The sequence below is a fragment of the Cervus canadensis genome, chromosome 21 (genome assembly GCF_019320065.1).
Source record: "Cervus canadensis isolate Bull #8, Minnesota chromosome 21, ASM1932006v1, whole genome shotgun sequence".
In the NCBI taxonomy this organism is placed as follows: domain Eukaryota; kingdom Metazoa; phylum Chordata; class Mammalia; order Artiodactyla; family Cervidae; genus Cervus; species Cervus canadensis.
The window spans coordinates 33,559,242-33,582,971 of NC_057406.1; the positions used below are offsets into that span (position 1 = coordinate 33,559,242).

Here is a 23,730-nt window from a genome sequence, read left to right on the forward strand (position 1 = left end):
ACGGAAACTTCTCCTGAATAGATCACATCCTGGGCCATAAATCTAGCCTTGGGAAATTCAAAATAATTGAAATCATTCCAGTCATCTTTTCTGACCACAGTGCAGTAAGATTAGATCTCAATTACAGGGAAAATATTGTTAAAAATTCAAACATATGGAGGCTAAATAACATGCTTCTCAATAGCCAATAAATCATAGAAGAAATCAAAAGAGAAATCAAAATATGCATAGAAACGAATGAAAATGAAAACACAACAACACAAAACCTACGGGACACTGTAAAAGCAGTGCTAAGGGGAAGGTTCATAGCATTACAGGCTTACCTCAAGAGACAAGAAAAAAGTCAAATAAATAACCTAACTGTACACATAAAGCAACTAGAGAAGGAAGAAATGAAGAACCCCAGGGTTAGTAGAAGGAAAGAAATCTTAAAAATTAGGGCAGAAACAAATGCAAAATAAACTAAAGAGATCATAGCAAAAATCAACTGAGCTAAAAGCTGGTTTTTTGAAAAAATAAACAAAATTGACAAACCATTAGCAAGACTCATTTAGAAACAAAGGGAGAAGAACCAAATTAACAAAATTAGAAATGAAAATGGAGAGATCACAACAGACAACACTGAAATACAAAGGATCATAAGAGACTACTACCAGCAGCTCTATGCCAATAAAATGGACAACTTGGAAAAAAAGGACAAATTCTTAGAAAAGTATAACTTTCCAAAATGGAACCAGAAAAAAATAGAAGATCTTAACAGACCCATCACAAGCAAGGAAATCGAAACTGTAATCAGAAATCTTCCAGCAAACAAAAGCCCAGGCCAGATGGCTTCACAGCTGAATTCTACCAAAAATTTAGAGAAGAGCTAACACCTATCTTACTCAAACTCTTCCAGAAAATAGCAGAAGGTAAACTTCCAAACTCATTCAATGAGGCCACCATCACCCTAATTCCAAAACCAGACAAAGATGCCACAAAAAAAGAAAACTACAGGCCAATATCACTGATGAACATAGATACAAAAATCCTTAACAAAATTCTAGCAAACAGAATCCAACAACATATTTAAAAAATCATACATCATGACCAAGTGGGCTTTATCCCAGGAATGCAAGGATTCTTTAATATCCACAAATCAATCAATGTAATACACCACATTAACAAATTGAAAGATAAAAACCATATGATTATCTCAATAGATGCAGAAAAAGCCTTTGACAAAATTCAACATCCATTTATGGTTAGAACTCTCCAGAAAGCAGGAATAGAAGGAGCATACCTCAACATAATAAAAGCTATATATGACAAACCCACAGCAAGCATTACCCTCAATGGTGAAAATGGAAAGCATTTCCCCTAAAATCAGGAACAAGACAAGGGTGCCCACTCTCACCACTACTATTCAACATAGTTTTGGAAGTTTTGGCCCCAGCAATCAGAGCAGAAAAAGAAGTAAAAGGAATCCGGATAGGAAAAGAAGAAGTGAAATACTCTCTGTTTGCAGATGACATGATCCTCTACATAGAAAACCCTAAAGACTCTACCAGAAAATTACTAGAGCTAATCAACGAATATAGTAAAGTTGCAGGATATAAAATTAACACACAGAAATCCCTTGCATTCCTATACACTAACAGTGAGAAAACAGAAAGAGAAATTAAGGAAACAATACCATTCACCATTGCAACAAAAAGAATAAAATACTTAGGAGTATATCTACCTAAAGAAACAAAAGACCTATACCTAGAAAACTATCAAACACTGATGAAAGAAATCAAAGAGGACACAAACAGATGGAGAAATACACCATGTTCATGGATTGGAAGAATCAATATTGTCAAAATGACTATACTACCCAAAGCAATCTATAGGTTCAACGCAATCCCTATCAAGCTACCAACTGTATTTTTCACAGAACTAGAACAAATAATTTCACAATTTGTATGGAATACAAAAAACCTCGAATAGCCAAAGTAATCTTGAGAAAGAAGAATGGAACTGGAGGAATCATCCTGCCTGACTTCAGACTATACTACAAAGCCACAGTCATCAAGACAGTATGGTACTGGCATAAAGACAGAAATATAGATCAATGGAACAGAATAGAAAGCCCAGAGATGAATCCACGAACCTCTGGACACCTTATCTTCGACAAAGAAGGCAAGGATATACAATGGAAAAAAGACAACCTCTTTAATAAGTGGGCTTGTTAAAAAGAAAAACTGATCAGTTACTAGAAAAACTGATCAACCACTTGTAAAAGAATGAAACTAGAATACTTTCTAACACCATACACAAAAATAAACTCAAAATGGATTAAAGATCTAAATGTAAGACCAGAAACTATAAAACTCCTAGAGGAGAACATAGGCAAAACACTCTCTGACATAAATCACAGCAGGATCCTCTATGACCCACCTCCCAGAATATTGGAAATAAAAGCAAAAAAAAACAAATGGGACCTAATGAAACTTAAAAGCTTTTGCACAACAAAGGAAACTATAAGCAAGGTGAAAAGACAGCCCTCAGATTGGGAGAAAATAATAGCGAACGAAGCAACAGAAATAGGATTAATCTAAAAAATATACAAGCAACTCCTGCAGCTCAATTCCAGAAAAATAAATGACCCAATCAAAAAATGGACCAAAGGACTAAACAGACATTTCTCCAAAGAAGACATACAGATGGCTAACAAACACATGAAAAGATGCTCAACATCACTCATTATCAGAGAAATGCAAATCAAAACCACAATGAGGTACCATTACACGCCAATCAGGATGGCTGCTATCCAAAAGTCTACAAGCAATAAATGCTGGAGAGAGTGTGGAGAAAAGGGAACCCTCTTACACTGTTGATGGGAATGCAAACTAGTACAGCCTCTAGGGAGAACAGTGTGGAGATTTCTTAAAAAACTGGAAATAGAACTGCCATATGACCCAGCAATCCCACTTCTGGGCATACACACAGAGGAAACTAGATCTGAAAGAGACATGTGCACCCCAACGTTCATCGCAGCACTGTTTATAATAGCCAGGACATGGAAGCAACCTAGATGCCCATCAGCAGATGAATGGATAAGGAAGCTGTGGTACATATACACAATGGAATATTACTCAGCCATTAAAAAGAATTCATTTGAATCAGTTCTAATGAGATGGATGAAACTGGAGCCCATTATACAGAGTGAAGTAAGCCAGAAAGATAAAGACCAATACAGTATACTAACACATATATATGGAATTTAGAAAGATGGTAACGATAACCCTATATGCAAAACAGAAAAAGAGACACAGATGTACAGAACAGAATTTTGGATTCTGTGGGAGAAGGCGAGGGTGGGATATTTCGAGAGAACAACATCAAAACATGTATATTATCTACGGTGAAACAGATCACCAGCCCAGGTTGGATGCATGAGACAAGTGCTCGGGCCTGGTGCACTGGGAAGACCCAGAGGGATCAGGTAGAGAGGGAGGTGGGAGGGGGGATCAGGATGGGGAATACATGTAAATCCATGGCCGATTCATGTCAGTGTATGACAAAAGCCACTACAATATTGTAAAGTAATTAGACTCCAACTAATAAAAGTAAATGGAAAAAATAAAAAAATTTTTAAAAAAGTAAGCAGGCAATATGCAGGTGTGTGACTGGTTTGAGTAGATGTGAAGTACAGATCAAAGAGGAAAAGAGCACTCATGTAAAAGAAACTAATTTTATGCACAATTTTCATCAGGGTTCTTTAGAAGCCATCTTTGTCCTATAGTTCCTTTCTAAAGATGGATAGGATAATAATATTTGTAACATGTTATTTTCTCCTTCATGATTACTCTGTCTCTTCCTAATGCTCCAATGTTCTCCAATGATTTCGAAGTCAGGATGTCTCATACCATATGCTTGTGGAAAAATCTGGAAGGCCACAATGACTGGGCTGTGAAACGACATGAAATATGACAAAAATAGGGCATATTAAAAAACAACCATTTCTTGATGCAAAATGTGTGGTTAGGGAACCATTCGCTCCAGGATGGGGAAGCATGCACCAGACTAGTGCAACTAGGTTAAGAGCCCCTGAGGGCTATTATTAGCTCGGAATTCAAGCAACATCCAATTGCCATCAGTACTTCTCTGAGTTGGCACTTAAACTTTCAAAGGCTATCTCTGGATTACACCTGTCAGGACTTTCCAGGCAAGAATACTGGAATGTGTTGCCATTTCTTCCTCCAGCGATCTTCCTGACCCAGGTATCAAACCTGTGTCTCTTGAGTCTCCTGTATTGGCAGGTAGATTCTTTATCATTGTGCCACCTGGAAAGCCCTTAGAAATTGCATAACTTTAAAACAAGGGCATTTGTCTTGCTTTTCTTGGAAAGCCATGGGTGCTACATTTGTTATCATTTAGAGACACGACTGAAGCGACTTAGGAGGAGGAGAGACACTTTTTAAAAATCTAATAAGGAAGTTGTATGGATGGGAGTGTTAGGGCTGTGGAGAGAATTTGGGCTGTGGAAGGAGAGGGATGGGGAAGAAACAGACAGTTGACCTCCTTGAAATGAAGATAACCCTGGAGTCCACAGAAAGATTCCCTACGACTTCCCAGTAATAAGGCACCTCATTACCGGCCTCTCGGAAAATGGTTTCCTTATTTTAAAATTACTGGATCAACATGTATATGTGTGAATGAGTCCTTTTGCAGTCCACCTGAAACTATCACAGCATTGTTAATCAGCTATACTCCAATATAAGATAAAAAGTTTAAAAATAAATAAAATGACTGTATCAAAATGGGAGAAGGGATACAATATGAAAACTATCCATGAGAGATCAAAAGGCAATTTAAAGTTATAAATGAGGTGGTCAAGAAGGAGATAGAAAAAGTCCAAAGTCAACAGGGTCCTATAAAATCCACCATTTTTCCCCCCACAAATTACCAGTTTCATTTTTCATTTGCCTCATCACATTGCACTGTGAATCCAACCACCATTACCACTGATGTTTTGATATGCAAACACATAAGTATAGAATATCAATGGGCTTCCCTGATAGCTCAGTTGGTAAAGAATCTGCGTGCAATGCAGGAGACCCTGGTTGGATTCCTGGGTTGGGAATATCCCCTGGAGAAGAGAAAGGCTACCCAATCCAGTATTCTGGCCTGGAGAATATCAACACTCTCCTTAACTATAATCCAAAATATAGAAATTTAAATTAACAAAGAGAAGATTATTTACATGATGAATTAACCCTTCACTTTGCAAACACTTCTTCTATGTATAAAAGTATAAAAGCCTTTTGGGAAATTTTTTCATTTATCTATAGCCTGTGAAGAATTTACTATATAAGATGACCTTTAGAGATTATCAAGTAGGAATCCTTTTTATTTCATTCTTTCAAGGATCCATATCTCAACATCTACATCCCTAAAATGTATTAGAACTTAGTTTTCATAGACTAGCAGAGTATATCGACTGTTGGGTTAGAGGACACTATCTTTAAAGGACAAGGAATAACACGAACAAATAAAATTCACAAACATTTTAGTAAGGAAATTACTATATCATATTTTGATTTTTAAAAAAACCTGAGAGTAGAGATCTTACATTAAATTTATCTTTGGATTTCCAATGCCTAGTACAGTCCCTAGCACATAGTAAGAGCTGGGTATGTTTGAAATTGATGAGCAAGTCTCATCCGTCTCTGAACCCTGCCAGGATGTGAGATCATTAGGACATGCTGTGCTATGGATGACAATTGACAGTGACTGAAACAGGCAGCAGAAGAACAGAACGAGGAAAAAAGAAAAGCCACGGAGGAAAAAATCTCCACGGCCTGGAGGAGTCGAGTAGGTGGAGATAAGAATTAAGGAGAAAATGATAATAAACCTTACCTTTATGTTCTTATGATTTTTAAAAATACTTTACAAGATTCTTTCTCTCTTGCTTCTCACTATTCCTCTGTGAAGTATGAGGTTATTTAATATATATAAACCCCAGAATTTAGAGAGAAATGAAGGAAATACAACCATTTTTTTTTCTTTTTACTGTAAAATATTAGCTGCGGCTTAAAGAGGAAACAAATGAGTTTAGCTTTTTCCACAGATAGGGTGAAGGGTTAAAAGTATTATATAATCAGATAAACCTCAAGGTGAAAGTCATGAACTGGTTATTTTCCAAGAAAACTTTTATAATTCATGAAATAAGCAATTAACTGCCCGGTAATTTTATACGACTGTCCTACACTGCTCCCTATACGACTTTTCCCCCAGAAGAGTGGAATTTAAAAAGCATGGCAGGTTATTTAAATTATTGTATAAACCTGTGCTGAGAAAACTGCCCCAAATCTCAACAAGAAATGGCTGTATTCAACTGAACTCCTGTTTCACTTAGCCTCTGGCAAGTAACTTACCTTGAAAGTCTCCACCGCCTCTTTGGATCCGCCTTCTCCAGTACCTTCTGCGGAGCATCCATTATTGCAGTCCTTAAAGAAGAATAAAATCCATTAAGTAAAACTAGGTGTCTCACTGGGGTCTGGGGTAATCAATATCACTCACCATCACACCCTTCGCTGCGCTCGGGTCTGGTCCCCAAGCAAAAAGAGGATCAAACACCCAGGCACTAGCCCCAAAGGAGAGCTTCCTGCGAGAGCTGTCCTTCTCTTTCTGCCCTGTCGGAGGTCGCGGCAGTTTTTTTCCTTCACCGCTGGCTTCGAGCAGACTGGTTAAATTCCAGATTCGCCCTGCTGCGCCAGGGTTCACCAGCAAAGAACAAGAAAGTAATTGTCTCCCTATTATCCGAGGAAATAGTCTAGATTAGGGCTTAAAGCCATTAACAGAGAAATCTCCTGGGCGCACTCAGCCTCGTGGTCTTGTCGATCATGGGCGCACAATAGCAAGCCTGGAAAAGCGATGGGGACCAGAGTGAACCATTTCCTCCACGGGTAGGGTCCTCCAATGCAGGCGCAAGGACACCCATTAAGGACAGAACTCATGGAATAAGGGCGTAAAATTATAAAAACACTTAAGGACGCAATGGAAACAGGTCAAACAGGAAAAGGTACTGACCTTCAAAAAAAAAAACAAACCTAATATGCTACATCACTAGGGGAAAGAGGAGGAAGAAAAGGATTCAGGGAGGCAAAAGGCTACGGGCAAAATATTTTGGGGTAGCGAAGGCACGCAGGATGTGGCTGTCAGTTCTGGCAGCCCCAAAATTCCGTTCCCTCTGCTCCCCCACCCCGCCCCCACCTCTTCCACCAAAGCGGATTCCATGGCGGGGACCCTCACGTTCCCGGTGGCTGTCCGCGCCTCGCTCCGGAGCAGGTCACCGGCGGGACTTTCAGATCTGGCTGGCGGGGGCCTCTCCGAGGCGTTCGCAGACTGGGACTCTAGATTTGAGGCAGGGATGGGGAAAGAGGAGACTCCCGGATGGAGACAGAATGGTGGTGCAAGGCGAGGCAGGATGGTGCGGGCAACAGCAGCTGCGCGCCCGGCCAGGCCCGTGGACTTCCGAGAGCCTGGGGTCCAATCTGCCCCACCCCTATTCCTACTCCCACCCCCGAGAAAGCCTGTGGTCTGGGTACCTGAGGGGCGAGGGCCGCGGCGGCGGGGGGCGGGCTGGCCATTCGGAGCCTCCCGGGGCGCGCGGCAGCGGAGAGCGGCGGCGACGCGCTGCACCCGGCTCCACGAGAAAGCGGGTGGCGCGGCCAAGCCCCAGGGCACTCACCGCGCGGAACCGGCCGCCACCGCCCGGGTGCCCCGGCCACCCGGCGCAGGGAACAGCGCAGCCCCTCCATCATGCCTGGGGGAGAAACTGTCTGATCCTCCAGGCGGGAATCTCCAAGCCCTAGTCCCAGCCCCCTGGGCACGAGAGTGCCGAAGCGCCTCTCAGGGGGAGCCGGCACTGAGCAAGCATTCTTATTTACCAAACCACGGCACGGTGGGCCTGGAAACGCCCCTCTGCCCGGGGGAAGCCACCTCTGGGAAATTAATTTTCTTTAGGACAGATTTTCCTTTCACAACCCCACAAAAGGCAGTTTCTGCTTCCCTCCGCCCCTCCTGCCCGGAGAGCTTACGACTGGGATTGCCCATTATGCCTGGGCAGTTATCTGCCACTGACCCCCAGCGCGCAAACTGAAGGAGAACTTGAATCCGGGCTTTAGATTTCTTTTCACCACCAACCAAGTCGGATTTGCAAACTTGGGGTGTTAAGGGGCTGCTAGGCTCACAGCCCCTAAGACCTTTTTCTGCCCAAAGACCTCAAGGCCACTTAGACCCACTTACCACCCCGCCACCCCCATACATCGGTTTCAGGCAAAGTAGACCAGGAGCTCCTAACCAAGCGGCTTTGACAGTTTTTTGATGTCGGCGTGTGATAAAAACATTTAGAAACAGAGCTGGGAAAGTGACATCGGAAAAGGAAAAGGAAGAATGTAATGGCTATTGTCTGCTGTGTGCTCCTGGAGCAATGTCAGACTAAATTATGAGCCTTTCTGGGCTTTTAAAGGAATAGGAAGTGGTGACTTGCGCTGATTTGATCTTAGAACGTGAGAGGGTGGTTAAACCCAGTCTGGTTTTAGAATTGATTTTATACAGCCCTAAAGTCAATATAGCTCTAATCTTATCGCCCAGAAATTGCATACACTTCTCCCTTCCTCTCTCCCCTTGGTACTAGACATAGAAAAGCCTCTTATGCTGGGGTGGAATCCTAACAGGTCACATGTCACTGGCAACCAGAGTCTCTTGTTAAACAGATGTAAAATTGAACAATTGAAAGAAAATACAGATTAAGTGTACTCAAGTATACTTTTGACAATTAAAAGAAAAATAGATTAAGTATACTCAAGGATACTGTTGAACTATTGAAAGCAAATACAAATTAAGTGTACTCCTACCCCAAGCATAAAATTAAGAAACGCGTAGTTGAAGAGTTACAAACAAATTATTTGCATTCAAAAGTCTGGTTTAAATGTGTATGGGGATTCCCAGGTGGCTGAGCAGTAAAGAATCATCTGCCTGCCAATGCAGGAACCGCAGGAGACTGGGATTCTATTCCTGGGTCCAGAGATGGGGAAGATCCCCTGGAGAAGGAAATGGCAACCCACTCCAGTATCCTTGCCTGGAGAATCCTGTGGACAAAGGAGCCTGGCAGGCAACAGTCCATGGGGTCACAAGGAGTTGGACACCACTGAGCAGCTGAGCACAAATGTCTATACCTTACTATTCATTCAAAGCCTGTTAGTATTGTTTTATAGGTAGATACTAAACAGCTCTGATTTCCTGTTATTATTGTTTTATAGGTAGATACTAAACAGCTCTGATTTCCTTGCCATTTTAAGGAATGACCTGTAAGTGACCTTTTAGTGACCTGTAAATCCTCCCTATTCATCCAAGAAAGCCTTGGATATTCATACAAGAATGATGTTATTAAAGAATTACTACAAGGCCCCCCGACCTTTCCTCTTTCCTCCTGTTCAGAGCCAGACTCTGGTGGGCAATCACCATCTGTATTAACTGCTGCTACTTCCTTCCTTTTCAAGTGACTATAATTTGACTTCACTTCAATTATTCCACAGAAGCAAGGTTCCTAGTAGCCTTCATTTTGCTCAACCCAATGGTTTTGCTTCATGAGCATTTTTATGGTTCCACCTATATGCTGATGACTCCTAAATACTATTTTTTCAGTCCGACCCTCTCGTGATCAGTAATGTGCTTACAATCAAAAGTCTAAAATATTCATTAAGTGTGTAACATTTGTGCCTGCACTGGGCTAAGTGCTGGAGATGCAGTGTGAGCACACCTCCATCCTGTTATCTAGCATTGTCTCCAGCCAAATAGAAAAATGTTACTTGTATTGAAAAGTGTTAACTAATCCCTGCAAATGTGAAATTGCATATGTGGCTAGTGCTACCTGTGCTTAAGAGCCTCTAATAAAGAGATGTAACTGACTTAGAAAGGTCCAGCGAGGAATCCTTAAGGAAAGATTTGGAGGATAAAAAAATTCAACTACAGGAAGAAAGGATGAAGAACGGTCGGGGATGAAAGTGAGTTCCAGGCAGTAAGGACATCTCTAAAAAGGGAAGGAATGTGGAGCTTACAAAAGAGGGTGGGCTTCCCTGGAGGCTCAGCCAGAAAGAATTCTCCTGCCAAGGCAGGAGATAGATACTGGTTCAGACCCTGATCTGAGAAGATCGCACATGCCTCAGAGCAACTAAGCCTTCCCGCCACAATTACTGAGCCTGTGGTTTAGAGCCCATATTCCACAAGAGAAGCCACTGCAGTGAGAAACTCAAGCACAGCAACTAAAGAGTAGCCTCTGCAACTAGAGAAAAGTCCTTACAGCAATGAAGACCCAGCATAGCCAAAAATAAAAAAAAAAAGATGAAGGCTGAAGGAGACACCCGAGGAGGCTGATCCAGCTAAGGTGAGCCTGGGAGGGTAGGCAAAAAGCCAACCAGGTAGCGGCCATTGGTAGTGCCTTAGAGAGTTTGTTGTTGTTCAGTTGCCTAGTCGTGTCCGACTCTTTGTGACCCCATGGACTGTAGCATACCAGGCCTCTCTGTCCCTCACCATCTCCCGAAGTTTGCCCAAGTTCATGCCCATTGCATGGGTGATGCGATCCAGCCATCTCATCCTCTGATGCCCACTTCTCCTTCTGCCCTCAATCTTTCCCAACATCAGGGACTTTTCCAATGAGTCAGGTGCTAATTATCAGATGACCAAAATACTGGAGTTTCAGCTTCAGCATCAGTCCTTCCAATGCGTATTCAGGGTTGATTTCCCTAAGATTGACTGGCTTGATCCCCTAAATGTCCAAGGGGCTCTCAGTTCAGTTCAGTTCAGTCACTCAGTTGTGTCCGACTCTTTACAACCCCGTGGACTGCAGCACACCAGGCTTCCCTGTCCATCACCAATTCCTGGAGCTTACTCTGAAGAAGGAATTCATAGGGCCTGGACTCCATCTGACGCCTGTCCATGCTGATCGTGCTTGGCCACTTCTCCGGTGGACTCTGAACTCTCTGCTTAGTGCCTGTGGGAACGACAATGGAAGGATAAGACCCCCTCCGGACAGGGGAACCTTGAAGATCGTATCCAGGTTACTCATCGCCTAAGAGAAAACAGACACTAATCACCTCTGCCTCTGGACAGTATCTCTCAGAATGTAACCACAGGGTTATCGGTTATTAACTGGTTGGAATGTAACCTCAGGCTTATTGATTATTAACTGTTTGAACACATAACACGTGAATGATGGGGTTATTGTGATTGTATTTACCTTTCCTTTGTAAGCCTCAAGGGATTTGGGGTGGTGGGTTTGGCCACGTACACATGGGGTATAAAAGATATTCACAAATGCTGGTCTGGGTCCTTGGCTAAGAGGAGACTCTGCCTTGGGCCCGCCGGTGTAATAAACTGCACTCCATTATCTGCATTGTCCTTCTGAGTGAGTTTGTTTCCTGGAAAGCGTGGCTATAACAACTCAAACCCATGTCCATTGAGTCGGTGATGCCATCCAACCATCTCCTCCTGTCATCTCCTTCTCCTCCCACCTTCAATGTTTCTCAGCATCAGGGTCTTTTCGAATGAGTCAGCTCTTCACATCAGGTGGCCAAAGTATTGGAGTTTCAGCTTCAACATCAGTCCTTCCAATAAATATTCAGGACTGATTTCCTTCAGGATGGACTGGTTGGATCTCTTTGCTGTCCAAGGGACTCTCAAGAGTCTTCTCCAACACCACAGTTCAAAATCATCAATTCTTTGGCACTCAGCTTTCTTTATAGTCCAACTCTAACATCTATACATGACTGCTGGAAAAACCATAGCTTTGACTAGACAGACCTGTGTTGGCAAAATAATGTCTCTGCTTTTTAATATGCTGTCTAGGTTGGTCATAACCAAAGAGTAAGCGTCTTTTAATTTCATGGCTGCAGTCACCATCTGCAGTGATTTTGGAGCCCCCAAAAATAAAGTCTCTCACTGTTTCCATTGTTTCTCCATCTATTTGCCATGAAGTGATGGGACCAGATGCCATTATGTTGAGTTTTAAGCCAACTTTTTCACTCTCCTCTTTCACTTTCATCAAGAGGCTCTTTAGTTCTTCGTCGCTTTCTGCCATAACAGTGGTGTCATCTGCATATCTGAGGTTACTGAAATTTCTCCTGGCAATCTTGATTCTAGCTTGTGCTTCATTCAGCCCTGCACTTCTCATGATGTACTCTGCATATAAGTTAAATAAGCAGGGTGACAATATACAGCCTTGATGTACTATTTGGAAACAGTCTGTTGTTCCATGTCCAGTTCTAACTGTTGCTTCTTAACCTACATACAGATTTCTCAGGAAGCAAGTAAGGTAGTCTGGTATTCCCATCTCTTTAAGAATTTCCATAGTTTGTTGTGATCCACACTGTCGAAGACTTTGGCGTACTCATTAAAGCAGAAGTAGATGTTTTTCTGGAACCCTCTTGCTTTTTCAATGATCTAACAGACAATGGGCTTCCCTCATAGCTCAGTTGGTAAGACTTTGCCTGCAGTACAGGAGTACCAGGTTCGATTCCTGGGTCAGGAAGATCCCCTGGAGAAGGAAATGGCAACCCACTCCAGTATTCTTGCCTGGAGAATCCCATGGACAGAGGAACCTGGCAGGCTATAGTCCATGGGGTTGCAAGAGTCAGACACGACTTAGCAACTAAACTATCACCACCAGCGGATATTGGCAATTTGATCTCTGGTTCCTCTGGCTTTTCTAAATCTAGCTTGAACATCTGGAAGTTCATAGTTCATGTACTGTTGAAGCCTGGTTTGGAGAATTTTGAGCATTACTTTGCTAGCATGTGAGATGAGTGCCATTGTGCAGTAATTTGAACATTCTTTGGCATTGCCCTTCTTTGGGATTAGAATGAAAACTGACCTTTTCCAGTCCTGTGGCCACTGCTGAGTTTTCCAAATTTGCTGGCATATTGAATGCAGCACTTTAACAGTATAATCTTTTAGGATTTGAATAGCTCAACTGGAATTCCATCACCTCCACTAGCTTTATTCATAGTGATGCTTCCTAAGGCCCACTTGACTTTGCATTCCAGGGTGTCTGGCTGGAGGTGAGTGATCACAACATTGGGTTATCTGGATCATTGTAACACATTAGTATGCTAAGTGACACACCCACAGGTACAATGACCATAAACATCAAAAGTGGATGGTGGTCCCATTCCTGGAAAGCCTCACCACTTCCCAAAAAAGCTGGAATTACTCCTCCCACTCATTAGCCTATGAAATTTTTATTGTTGTTCAGTTGCTAAGTCATGTCCAACTCTTTGTGACCCCATGGACTGCAGCACACAGGAGTCCCTGTCCTTCACTATCTCCTGGAGTTTGCTCAAACTCAAGTCCATTGAGTTGATGATGTGATCCAACCATCTCATCCTCTCTGTTCCCCTTCTCCTCCTGCCCTCAATCTTTCCCAGAATCAGGGTCCTTTTCCAACGAGTTGGCCCTTTACATCAGGTGACCAAAGCATTGGCGCTTCAGCATCAGTCCTTCCAATGAATATTCAGGACTGATTTCCTTTAGGATTGACTGGTTTGATCTCCTTGGTCTCCAAGGGACTCTCAAGAGTCTTCTTCAAAAGAGTCTTCACAGTTCAAAAGCATCGATTCTTCAACACTCAGACTTCTTTATGGTCCAACTCTCACATCTGTACATGACTACTGGAAAAACCATGGCTTTGAGTATACAGACCTTTGTCATCAAAGTGATGGCTCTGCTTTTTAATATGCTGTCTAGTTTTGCCATAGTTTTCCTTCCAAGGAGCAAGTGTCTTTTAATTTCAAGGCTGCAGTCACCATGCACAGTGATTTTGGAGCCCAAGAAAATGAAGTTAACCACCCCTATAAAACCTGATAACCCTATACCCTGGCACCTCTCTAGCCTTCTGAGTTGGCCCACACTCTGTCTATAGAGTGTGTTTCTTCCCTGTATAAACCTTCTTTCACTTTACTATGGCTCACTCTTAAGTTCTTTCCTGTGTGAAGCCAAGAACTCAGACTTGGCAGCCGTTTGAGGCACTCAGATGTGACCCAGGAAGTGACCATCCTCTCACACCACACTCTCTTCCCTGAAACATTTCCTTTCTCAGATTACTTACTAGCACTTCCTTGGGGAAAGATCCTTGAGCCCTGTCGAGGCTACACGGGCCCCTGGCTATTTCTACAGAATTCTTTCCACTACAAAATAACTGAAATGCCTTATTCTAATTATTTGATTAAAGTTACTCTACTTTTGATGATGGGAAAGTGTGTCTATTTTGTTTGCATAGCAAGCTCCCCTCAACCAATGCCAGGCACACAAATGAGACTTTACTACCTGTTGAATTGCAGCTCTCAAATATTTTAAAAGTGTGTCTTTAATATATTTTGAAATTTTAACTACTAAAGTTTACAAATGTAACAGGGCTACTCTATCACTAGATCTAGACTTCTTTCTCCATAAAACTGTTCTAAATCTTTCTCCTTCCTTTTCCTCTCTTCTCTTCCACTACTTCATCTCTTCTCTTAACCAGCCATCCTATGGGCTTTCAACGTATTATGACTGTTAAGGGATTGGATCAATGCTTTCCAATGTGATGATGGAAACATTCTGTCTCTGTGCCAAGTCATGTGTGGATATTAAACAGTTGAAATGTGGTTAGTGTGCCTAAGAAATTGAAGTTTTAATTTTGCTTAATTTTCATTCATTTGCATTTCATTTAAATAGCCATGTGTGGCTCTGGTCTTAGTGCAGTTTGGGAGCATTGTAAACGTTTGATCATAGCTGAGGGTTGGTAGCCTGGCTTTATCACTTATCAGCTCTATGATCTTGAGCAAATGACTAACCTCTTTCGAGTTTGAAGAGAGCTATTTTTTAAAAAACTATCCTTTTTCTTTTTAAATTTATTTTTAGGAACACTGGGTCTTCATTGCTGTGCATGGACTATTCTCCATTTTCAGTAAGCAGAGGCTGCTCTTCATTGGGTTGCATATTACTCTTCTCCCCCAGCTTCTCTCCTTCATCGCTGCCCCTCTCTTCTGGCCACAGTCTCACAAGAGATCCCCCCACCCCCTCCATTTTTGACCTCCCATCTCCTCCCTGCTTTCCTACATCCACCATGCTATCATCAAAGTGCTCGCTCTGAAAAGCTTTTTCCAAACCAGTCACTCCCCAATTCAAAACCATAATGATATCTGCTGCAGGTTGAGCCAGTTACAAAGTTCTGGGTACACTGTAACCCAATGAAGACCTGCTGGGGCCTTCCCAAGAGAGACCCCCCCCCCCATATTCTCTGCTTTAGCTCCTCTCTGAAGTACCTAGATAATCGTATCTAATGCATATGTCAAGTTGTTTTACAGAGGCTAAAACCACCACCAAATGGGGGAAGTTAATAATTGACAATCATGAGCATGTAGTTCCCAGACCTATCAGTTCCTAAAGATTGATGCTGTGAACCCCTATTACTTCACTATCAATCCATCATTATTGTGCACCAGCTGATCACATAGCCTTGAACATCCCTCCCTGACCTGGACTTTAGAAAGGCTTTGTTGAAACCCACCAGGGAACTTGGGTGCTTTGAGCACTAGCTGTCCTGGGCTCCTTGCTTGGTGCCCTGCAATAAACATTGAACTTTCCTTCCCCACAACCTGCTGTCAGTAGACTGACTGTACCATACATGGGCCAGTGGACTCAAGTGTGGTTCTGGAACACTTTGGGTACACATTTTCTCATCTAATATTCCAAAGAGCCCCCTTCACCCCTCTCCCCCACACACCACCATAGGTTCTACTTTCTGGATTTTTAGTGATTCAGAGACATTACTTAAATTTCCCAGGATGAAACAGCTGTTAGTTAAGTCAATTTGTCCACAAGGTTGTGATCTCACCTACAATTGTGTCTTGTTCCAGTGGCTCCAGGTTTTATGACTGTAAACACATCAGTAAAAATTGCAGCATGTGTAAACACATCAGTAAAAATTGCAGACTGTGTTTTTCAAATATTAGCCACAGAATTTTCTCCCATGCATATGCTCTTCTGCTCAACCCCATCAAGCAGTGGAATTTCCCCCCCACCCTTTTGAATCTGAGATTGTTTTTAACCAATAGAATAGGACAGAAATAGAGAAATGATGCTGCTCCTGTTTTAGGCATGTACTGTAACTGCCCTGGAATCTTCTGTATCTTCCTCTTGGAAGGTGCTTGGGACTCCCGCACCTGGCACCCAGCCACCATGCTGTAAGGCTCACTAATCAACAGTCCCAGATGAGCTCCCAGCCATCATCCAGCATCAGCTATCAGCTGTGGGAGTCGTCATCTGGAGCATCCAGCCCTGTTGAGCATTCAGATGACTCAAACCACATGAGAAACCTCAGGTTAAAACTACTTTGCTGTTCTTGAAGCAATTATAGATGATGGACCATCATCCTTCAGGATCCCATAAGAATATGGGAGTAAAATCTCTGAGGGAGGGATGAAACAGGAGGGAAGAGGGCAGGGTCTAACTTTTGAAAGAATGACATAGCATAAGGACACAACATAAACTGATTAGAATCAAATGGGTCCAAGATGGCAGACAAGTCAACTTGACTTGATCCTCAATCAGCAAGCTAAATGACACACCCAGAGGTGACATGACAGTTTCAAGGCCCAATTCCTGGAAATCTCCATCCCTTCCCCAAAATCATTGGAATAATCCTCCTACTTATTAGCCTATGAAATTACCCAACCCATAAAAGCTAACTACACTACATTTTGAGGCTGCTGCACACGCCCTTTGCAAACTGCTCTGCTGCTACAGACTTAGAGAACAAACTTATGCTTACTAGGGGGGAAGGGTAGAAGGGAGGGATAGAGAGTTTGAGATTGACAGGTACACACTGCTATGTTTAAAATGGACAACCAACAAGGATGGATTGTATAGCACAGGGAACTCTACTCAATATTATGTAACAACTAAATGGGAAAATAATTTGAAGAGTTCAAATGTATGTGTATATACATATACCTGTATATATATAAGTGAATCATTTTGTTGTACATCTGAAATGAATATATTGTTAATCAACTATACTGCAATATAAAATAAAAAGTTTAAAAAAAAAAAAGCCTTACTCTACTGAGCCCAGATAATCTACAGACTGTGGGAGATGATAAAACATTATTTTAAGTCACAGAATTGTGGGGTAATTGGTTATATAGCAGTGTTAAACAAAATAGCATGCAAGCCTAACATATATTTATATAGTTATTTATGAAAATAACTTAATACATAATGTCATACACAAAAATAGGGATAAAAAAGATGAGATAAACATGAAATAATTAGCATTTTAAAATGTTTTCTGAATTATGGTTGTTTTCTTCTACTATCCTTGGTTCAAGGCCAAATATACAGAAGGGCTAAGTAATCAATAATGACAGTTGATAGAATTCCCTTTCAAATAGCCTTCTTGATGATACCACAATTCTGTGCTCCACTGTTTGTTAATTCTGATTAAATCATCAATATTTCTATCTTGGAATATGGATAATGGAGAAGTTGTAGTAAGAATTGGAAAAATAGTGCTGTTTTGATTTTGTTATTTCCTTATTTTTATTTCACTAATACTTTATTGTTTTTCTAAATTTAACTATGGTAGTTAGTGTTAGTCACTCAGTCATGTCTGACTCTTTGTGACCCCACGGACTGTGGCCCACCAGGCTCCTCTGTCCACAGAAGTCTCCAGACAAGCATACTGAAGTGGGTTGCCTTTCCTACTCCAGGGCATTTTCCTGACCCAGGGATCGAAACTGAGTCTCCTTCATTGCAGGCAGATTTTTTACCATCTGAGTTGATTTATTAAAATATTGTGTTAGCTTCAGGTATACAGTTTCAGATTCTTTTCCCTTATAAATTATATCAAGATATTGAATATAGTTTCTATGCTGTACAGTATATCTTTGTTGTTTATTTTATACATGGTAAGGTGTATCTGTTAATCCTGTAATCCTAATTCATCCCTGCCCCTTCCTTTTCCCCTTTGGTAGCCATAAGTTTGATTTCTATGTCTGTGAGTCAGTTTCTGTTTTGTAAATAAGTTGATTTGATTGCTTTTTAGATTCCATATATAAGTGATATTATATAATCTTTGTCTTTCTCTGTCTGACTTACTTCATTTAGTAAGAAAATCTCTAGATTCATCCATGCTGCTGCAGATGACAAGCTTTTGTTCTTTTTATGACTGAGTAATATTCCATTGTGTGTGTATATATATATATATATATCTCCACATCTTTTTAAACCAATTGTCTGTTGATGGGCACTTAGAGTTGTTTCCTTGTCTTAGCTATTGTAAATAGTGCTGTTATAAACACTGGGGTGCATATATCTTTTTAAATTATTATTTTTTTAAATCTCTTTTGGATATATGCAGGATGAGGTTGCTGGATCAAATGTACTATTTTCAGTGTCTTATGGAAGCTCCATACATTCCCATCAACAGTGTGAGAGGGTTCCCTTCTCTCCACATCCTCTCCAGAATTTATTATTTGTAGGCTCTTTTATGATATATGCATTGACTTGTTTGTGTTTGTTTTCTTCTGTTTGCAGAAATCTTTTCAAGTTCGTTGTCCCTTTCTGAAGGATCTTCAATGAACACTGGCTGCCATAGTCTGTCTGCAAAGCCCCTTCAGTTTAGTTCAGTTCAGTCGATCAGTTGTGTCCGACTCTTTGCAACCCCATGGACTGAAGCACGCCAGGCTTCCCTGTCCGTCACCAACTCCTGGAGCTTACCCAAACTCATGTCCATCTAGTTGGTGATGCCATCCAACCAACTCATCCTCTGTCCTCCCCTTCTCCTCCTGCTTTCAATCCTTCCCAGCATCAGGGTCTTTTCCAATGAATCAATTCTTCACATCAGGTGGCCAAAGTATTGGAGCTTCAGCTTCAGCATCAGTCCTTCCAATGAACATTCAGGGCTGATTTCCTTTAGGATTGATGGGTTGGATCTCCTTGCACTCCAAGGGACTCTCAAGAGTCTTCTCCAACACCACAGTTCAAAATCATCAATTCTTTGGTGCTCAGCTTTCTTTATGGTCCAACTCTTACATCCATACATGACTACTGGAAAAACCAAAGCTTTGACTAGATGGACCTTTGTTGGCAAAGTAATGTCTCTGCTTTTTAATATGCTGTCTAGGTTGGTCATAGCTTTTCTTCCAAGGAGCAAGCATCTTTTAATTTCATGGCTGCAGTCACCATCTGCAGTGTTTTGGAGCCCAAGAAAATGAAGTCAGCCACCGTTTCCACTGTTTCCCCATTTATTTACCATGAAGTGATGGGACCAGATGCCATGGTTTTCATTTTTTGAATGTTGAGTTTTAAGCCAGCTTTTTCACTCTCCTCTTTCACTTTCATCAATAGGCTCTTCAGTTCCTCTTCGCTTTCGGTCATAAGGGTGGTGTCATCTGCATATCTGAGGTTATAGATATTTCTCCTGGCAATCTTGATTCCAGTTTGTGCTTCATCCTGCCCAGCATTTCGCATGATGTACTCTGCATATAAGTTAAATAAGCAGACTGACAACAAATAGCCTTGATGTACTCCTTTCCCAATTTGGAACCAATCCTTTGTTCCATGTCCAGTTCTAACTGTTGCTTCTTGACCTGTGTGCAGATTTCTCAGGAGGCAGGTCAGGTTGTCTGGCATTTCCGTTTCTTTAAGAATTTTCCACAGTTTGTTATGATCCACACAGCAAAGCCCCTTAACCCAGCTCATATAAATTGCCAGTCACAACCCACTCTACTGAAAGAGGGTGAATCCTTGAGGCTACACAGGAGACTCTCCCCTTTCCCTCAGGACACTCACTGCTCAGAGTTGGTGACAGTATGACCATCTGATGGACTGAGTAGAGGGTGCCCATGTCGATTCATGTGAATTAAATATTAGTACAATTTCACTTTTTCCTAGATGTTAGAGAAAACATAATCAATGCTTCTGACACCCTACTTGCCTCTGTCCACATTGTGGGTGTGCACACCCACTTTACCTTCACTGAGCTTGCAGACGGAGTGCAGTCCCCTCAGTGGGTTCTGCATGTCCTGAAGTTCTTGCTTTCTCGCCCTTCCCGCCCTTCCCCTCACTCTTCTCCCTTTCCTTGATACACAGAAGAAACCCCTAGCATGGCAAATCTCTACACTAGGGTCACCTCCACATACTCTAAAAAAGGAGTGACAGGTGGACAGAGAAACAGACACCTAAAGATTCCAGGCAGAAAGATTAGAAATTTCATTTCATGTTTGGAAACAATTACGCTTATCATGTTGCATTTTACAGAAATAGCACCACATATCAACTTCTGAGGGAGAAATTAATCCTAAATAAATGAGGTTTGCTTTTTAAAATCTAAGGTATTATATCCTGGATTGTTTTAGAGAACATTTTGTTTTCCACCAAAAGCAGCTGCTCCCTTTTTTAAGAGCACAAGTTAATCTACTTTGAGGAAATTAACAGCAGAAAGAAAAGGCGTTGCTTGGACCACGACCAAGGTAGATGTATTAAGCTTTAATCATGATTCTTAAGTACTAATTACAGTAGAATCCACAACATACTCCCATTAAGATAAACTACTTTTAATAAATGCATAGGTAAATAGGAAAAAATGAGAAGTGGTTGATGATTGACCTAAGCAAAAGTACAAAACAGAGGAAAATTAGATATTTTGGAATACAGTGAATGCTTGGAAAAAGTTAATGAAAGTGCCTTTCCTGTGAGTATAACATATGTTCAAGAAAATACAAAATACTAGCTTCTTTCAGATATGTCCCTTTTACTCTAAGAAGTGCCTTTCCCTATCAGAACTGTCAACAGGGCACTTATCACCACCTGCTCTTTGAGATCATTCCGAGTATGCAAGAGAAATGCAAACAAGTGGAATGTGAGGCTGTCAAGCTTTTTCAAGGTGAAAAGGCCAAGGGCATGCCTTGGATATCTGTCATTTACAACAGGCTTTTTATAAACCTCAAATCCTCTAATTTTAAAGTGAAGAGATTAAAAGACAGACATGTGTGTCTGTCACCTGGAAAAACAATGGCCTACTTTCTTCAGTGTTCCTCGCCAGCCCAGATGATTCAGTAAACAGAGTCAGGGAATGGAAGAGGCAAGCCCTTTCAACAAAAGTTGTCATTGCTTCTGTTGCCTCGACCTTAAACATGGTCCAAATTCAGACTATCACAACACACACCAAAACTTCCTGCTCCCTTTTTTTGTTTCCGACATGCAACAGGAACCTAGTTCCCCAACCAGGAATTGAACCCACATCCCTTGCATTGAACGTGCAAAGTCTTAACCGCTGAACTGCCAGGTAAGTTCTAAAACTTCCTGCTTCTAATGCCATTCTCCATTCAGAGTGAAAAACAGCAATAAGACAAAGAAGTGAAGCCCTGCAGTAAGTTTATGGTGACTTAAGGTTAAATGGCTTTATTGACACAATCATCTGAACTGTCCATTTCTTTATGCTCTTGTGGTTTGCTGGGTGATTTGGAGTGAACGAAAGAAAAGCTTTTCTTTTGTAGCATGGGAGAAGGGCTGTTGTGAGAAGGGAAGTGGAAAAAGAGAACCAACAAGCTGCTTGCTCCTCAGATGTAGGCAATTCCTGTTTCTTCAGGCAGAACTTGGGAAAGACTTAAATAAAGGCTGAGGATCTGAAAGTTAATTGTCTCTGGTGCTGTTTTGGAAAGTCTTCCTGGGCCCCCAGTTGGAAGATGCTAGTTTAAACTATATTTATTAGAGATGTTATGACACTTCACCACAGCTTTCTCTCGTCTGGGCAGTGACTTCGCTCTCTTTTGGATTTCCAGTGATTAGTGCACAGCCAGACAACTATGTGAACCTCAAAAAATATCTTCTGAATAAACTGATTGAATATATAAATCCACCAGGTTTTTGTTTAAATTTTAAAAATGATATAACGGATGTTAACGAAACTTACTGTGACAATCAAAAAAAAATGGACAAATAAGCTGAGGTGTTTTACACAAACATGCATATAAGGAGAGAAGGAGAAAAAGTAGAATACAGATACCTAAATAAACTCAATTGTGTTAGGCATTAAAGAATCAAAGATTTTAAAGAGGCTGTTTGTTAAAGCTCCCTGTCATAGATATAATGAACCTTGTAAACCTTTACCTGTTTACAAGATATTTTGCCTATGTCTAACTTCCAAACATTTCTGAATAGAAATGTCCCTTGGAACTTTTTCTGAATCTAAGTCATGAGTTCCAAGTTCATTATAGGATTTTGTTTCAACCTCTAGCTCCCTTATCTAGGAGATCGATAACCTTGGGCAAATCACCTAATATCTCTAAACCTCACATTAATTTCTTTTTTTTTTTAATTTATTTTTAACTGGGGGAAAATTGCTTTACAATATTGTGTTGGTTTCTGCTGTTCAACCACACAAATCAGTCATAATTATACATAAATCCCCTCCCTCTTCTTCCTCCCTCCCCTTCCCCCAACCCACCCCTCTAGATCATCACAGAGCGGCAGGCTGGGCTCCCTGTGTTACAGAGCAACTTCTCACCAGCCATCTATTTTACACATGACAGTAAAATACACACGTCGACGCTACTTCCTCCATTCGCCTCACTCTCTCCCTCCCGCACTGTTTCCACAAGTCTGTTCTCTATATCTGAGTCCCCATTCTTCCCTGCAAATAGATTCATCAGTACCATTTTTCTAGATTCCATATATACGCTTTAATATATGATATTTGTTCTTCTCTTCCTGACTTTGTATAACAGGCTCTAGTAAACCTCACATGAATTTCTGAATCTCAGCTACTTTCTCTACAGAGGTAAAAAGGAAATAAGTAAGTTAAAGCATTTTGCAAACTTAAGAACAGACTATATTGGAGCTGTTTTTTTTTTCTAACATAAAGTTATCAAGTTTATAGACAGACCCTATAATTCAGTCAGAAGGCAAGCAAGACTCTGGAGTAACTTTGCCAGCCAGATTCAGTGGCTCTGCAAGCATCGTCTAGTTGCTTAACCTTTCTGTGTCTCAGTTTTTCCACTCATGAAATGCTAATAAATAGAGCTTTCATGAGGACTAAATGAGGTAATTCATGTAAGGCCTGTGTTGGCATGCAGTAAGCCCTCACTGTTGGTTATAATTATTGTGGTGACAACTCATATTGAATCTTCATATTTGAGAAAATTTGGCCTCAGTGAAACTGAAATTATTTCTAATTTTAGAGAGATGAAAGGAACCATAGGACTTTCACCTTGCTACAAATAGACCTTGTGGTCTTTACTCAGTCCTGCTGTTTGGCTGAGAAGTGGGAGTTTCACCTCAAATGCCCCTTAAATCCTCTTGGCAAACTGACCACCCTAAGTGGTCAGCACTTCTACCATTGTACTAAGAGGTCCACTGGCTTTTTAGCCTTCCCTCAGATTATTGGAGCAACATAGAGAAGACCAGTTTTCCATTACTGCTTCAATGCTTGGATTTGGTGCAATTCTCAAGTAAATTAAAACTTGCTTCAAAAAGTCTGGTTAATTTTTTTCTCTGCTTTTAAAAAGTGGTATGGAAGCTCTTTGGCACTCATGATGACAGTATACATTTTCCCCACTAAAGTAAGTCCAATATATGATAGTCTCAATTTACAAAACAGATATATTATAGGCTTTCTACAGTGCAAACTTTTACCACAGATGGCTTTTAAGTAGCAAT

At 41.2% G+C, this 23,730-nt stretch overlaps 1 protein-coding gene across 5 annotated transcripts in view; it reads right to left on the reverse strand.

Moving 5' to 3' along the window:
- Positions 1–23,730, reverse strand: part of BCAT1 (branched chain amino acid transaminase 1) — a 124,006-nt gene that overhangs the window by 71,326 nt on the left and 28,950 nt on the right. Inside the window, exons 1-2 of one of the 5 annotated variants that reach the window (XM_043440239.1) lie at positions 10,564–10,615; positions 6,405–6,476 (exon numbers count right to left, since the gene is read on the reverse strand). In XM_043440239.1, the coding sequence (XP_043296174.1) occupies positions 6,405–6,476; positions 10,564–10,596 (105 nt within the window). In that variant the 5' untranslated portion in view covers positions 10,597–10,615. The other 4 variants (XM_043440238.1, XM_043440240.1, XM_043440242.1 and 1 more) reach the window with 4 other exon arrangements.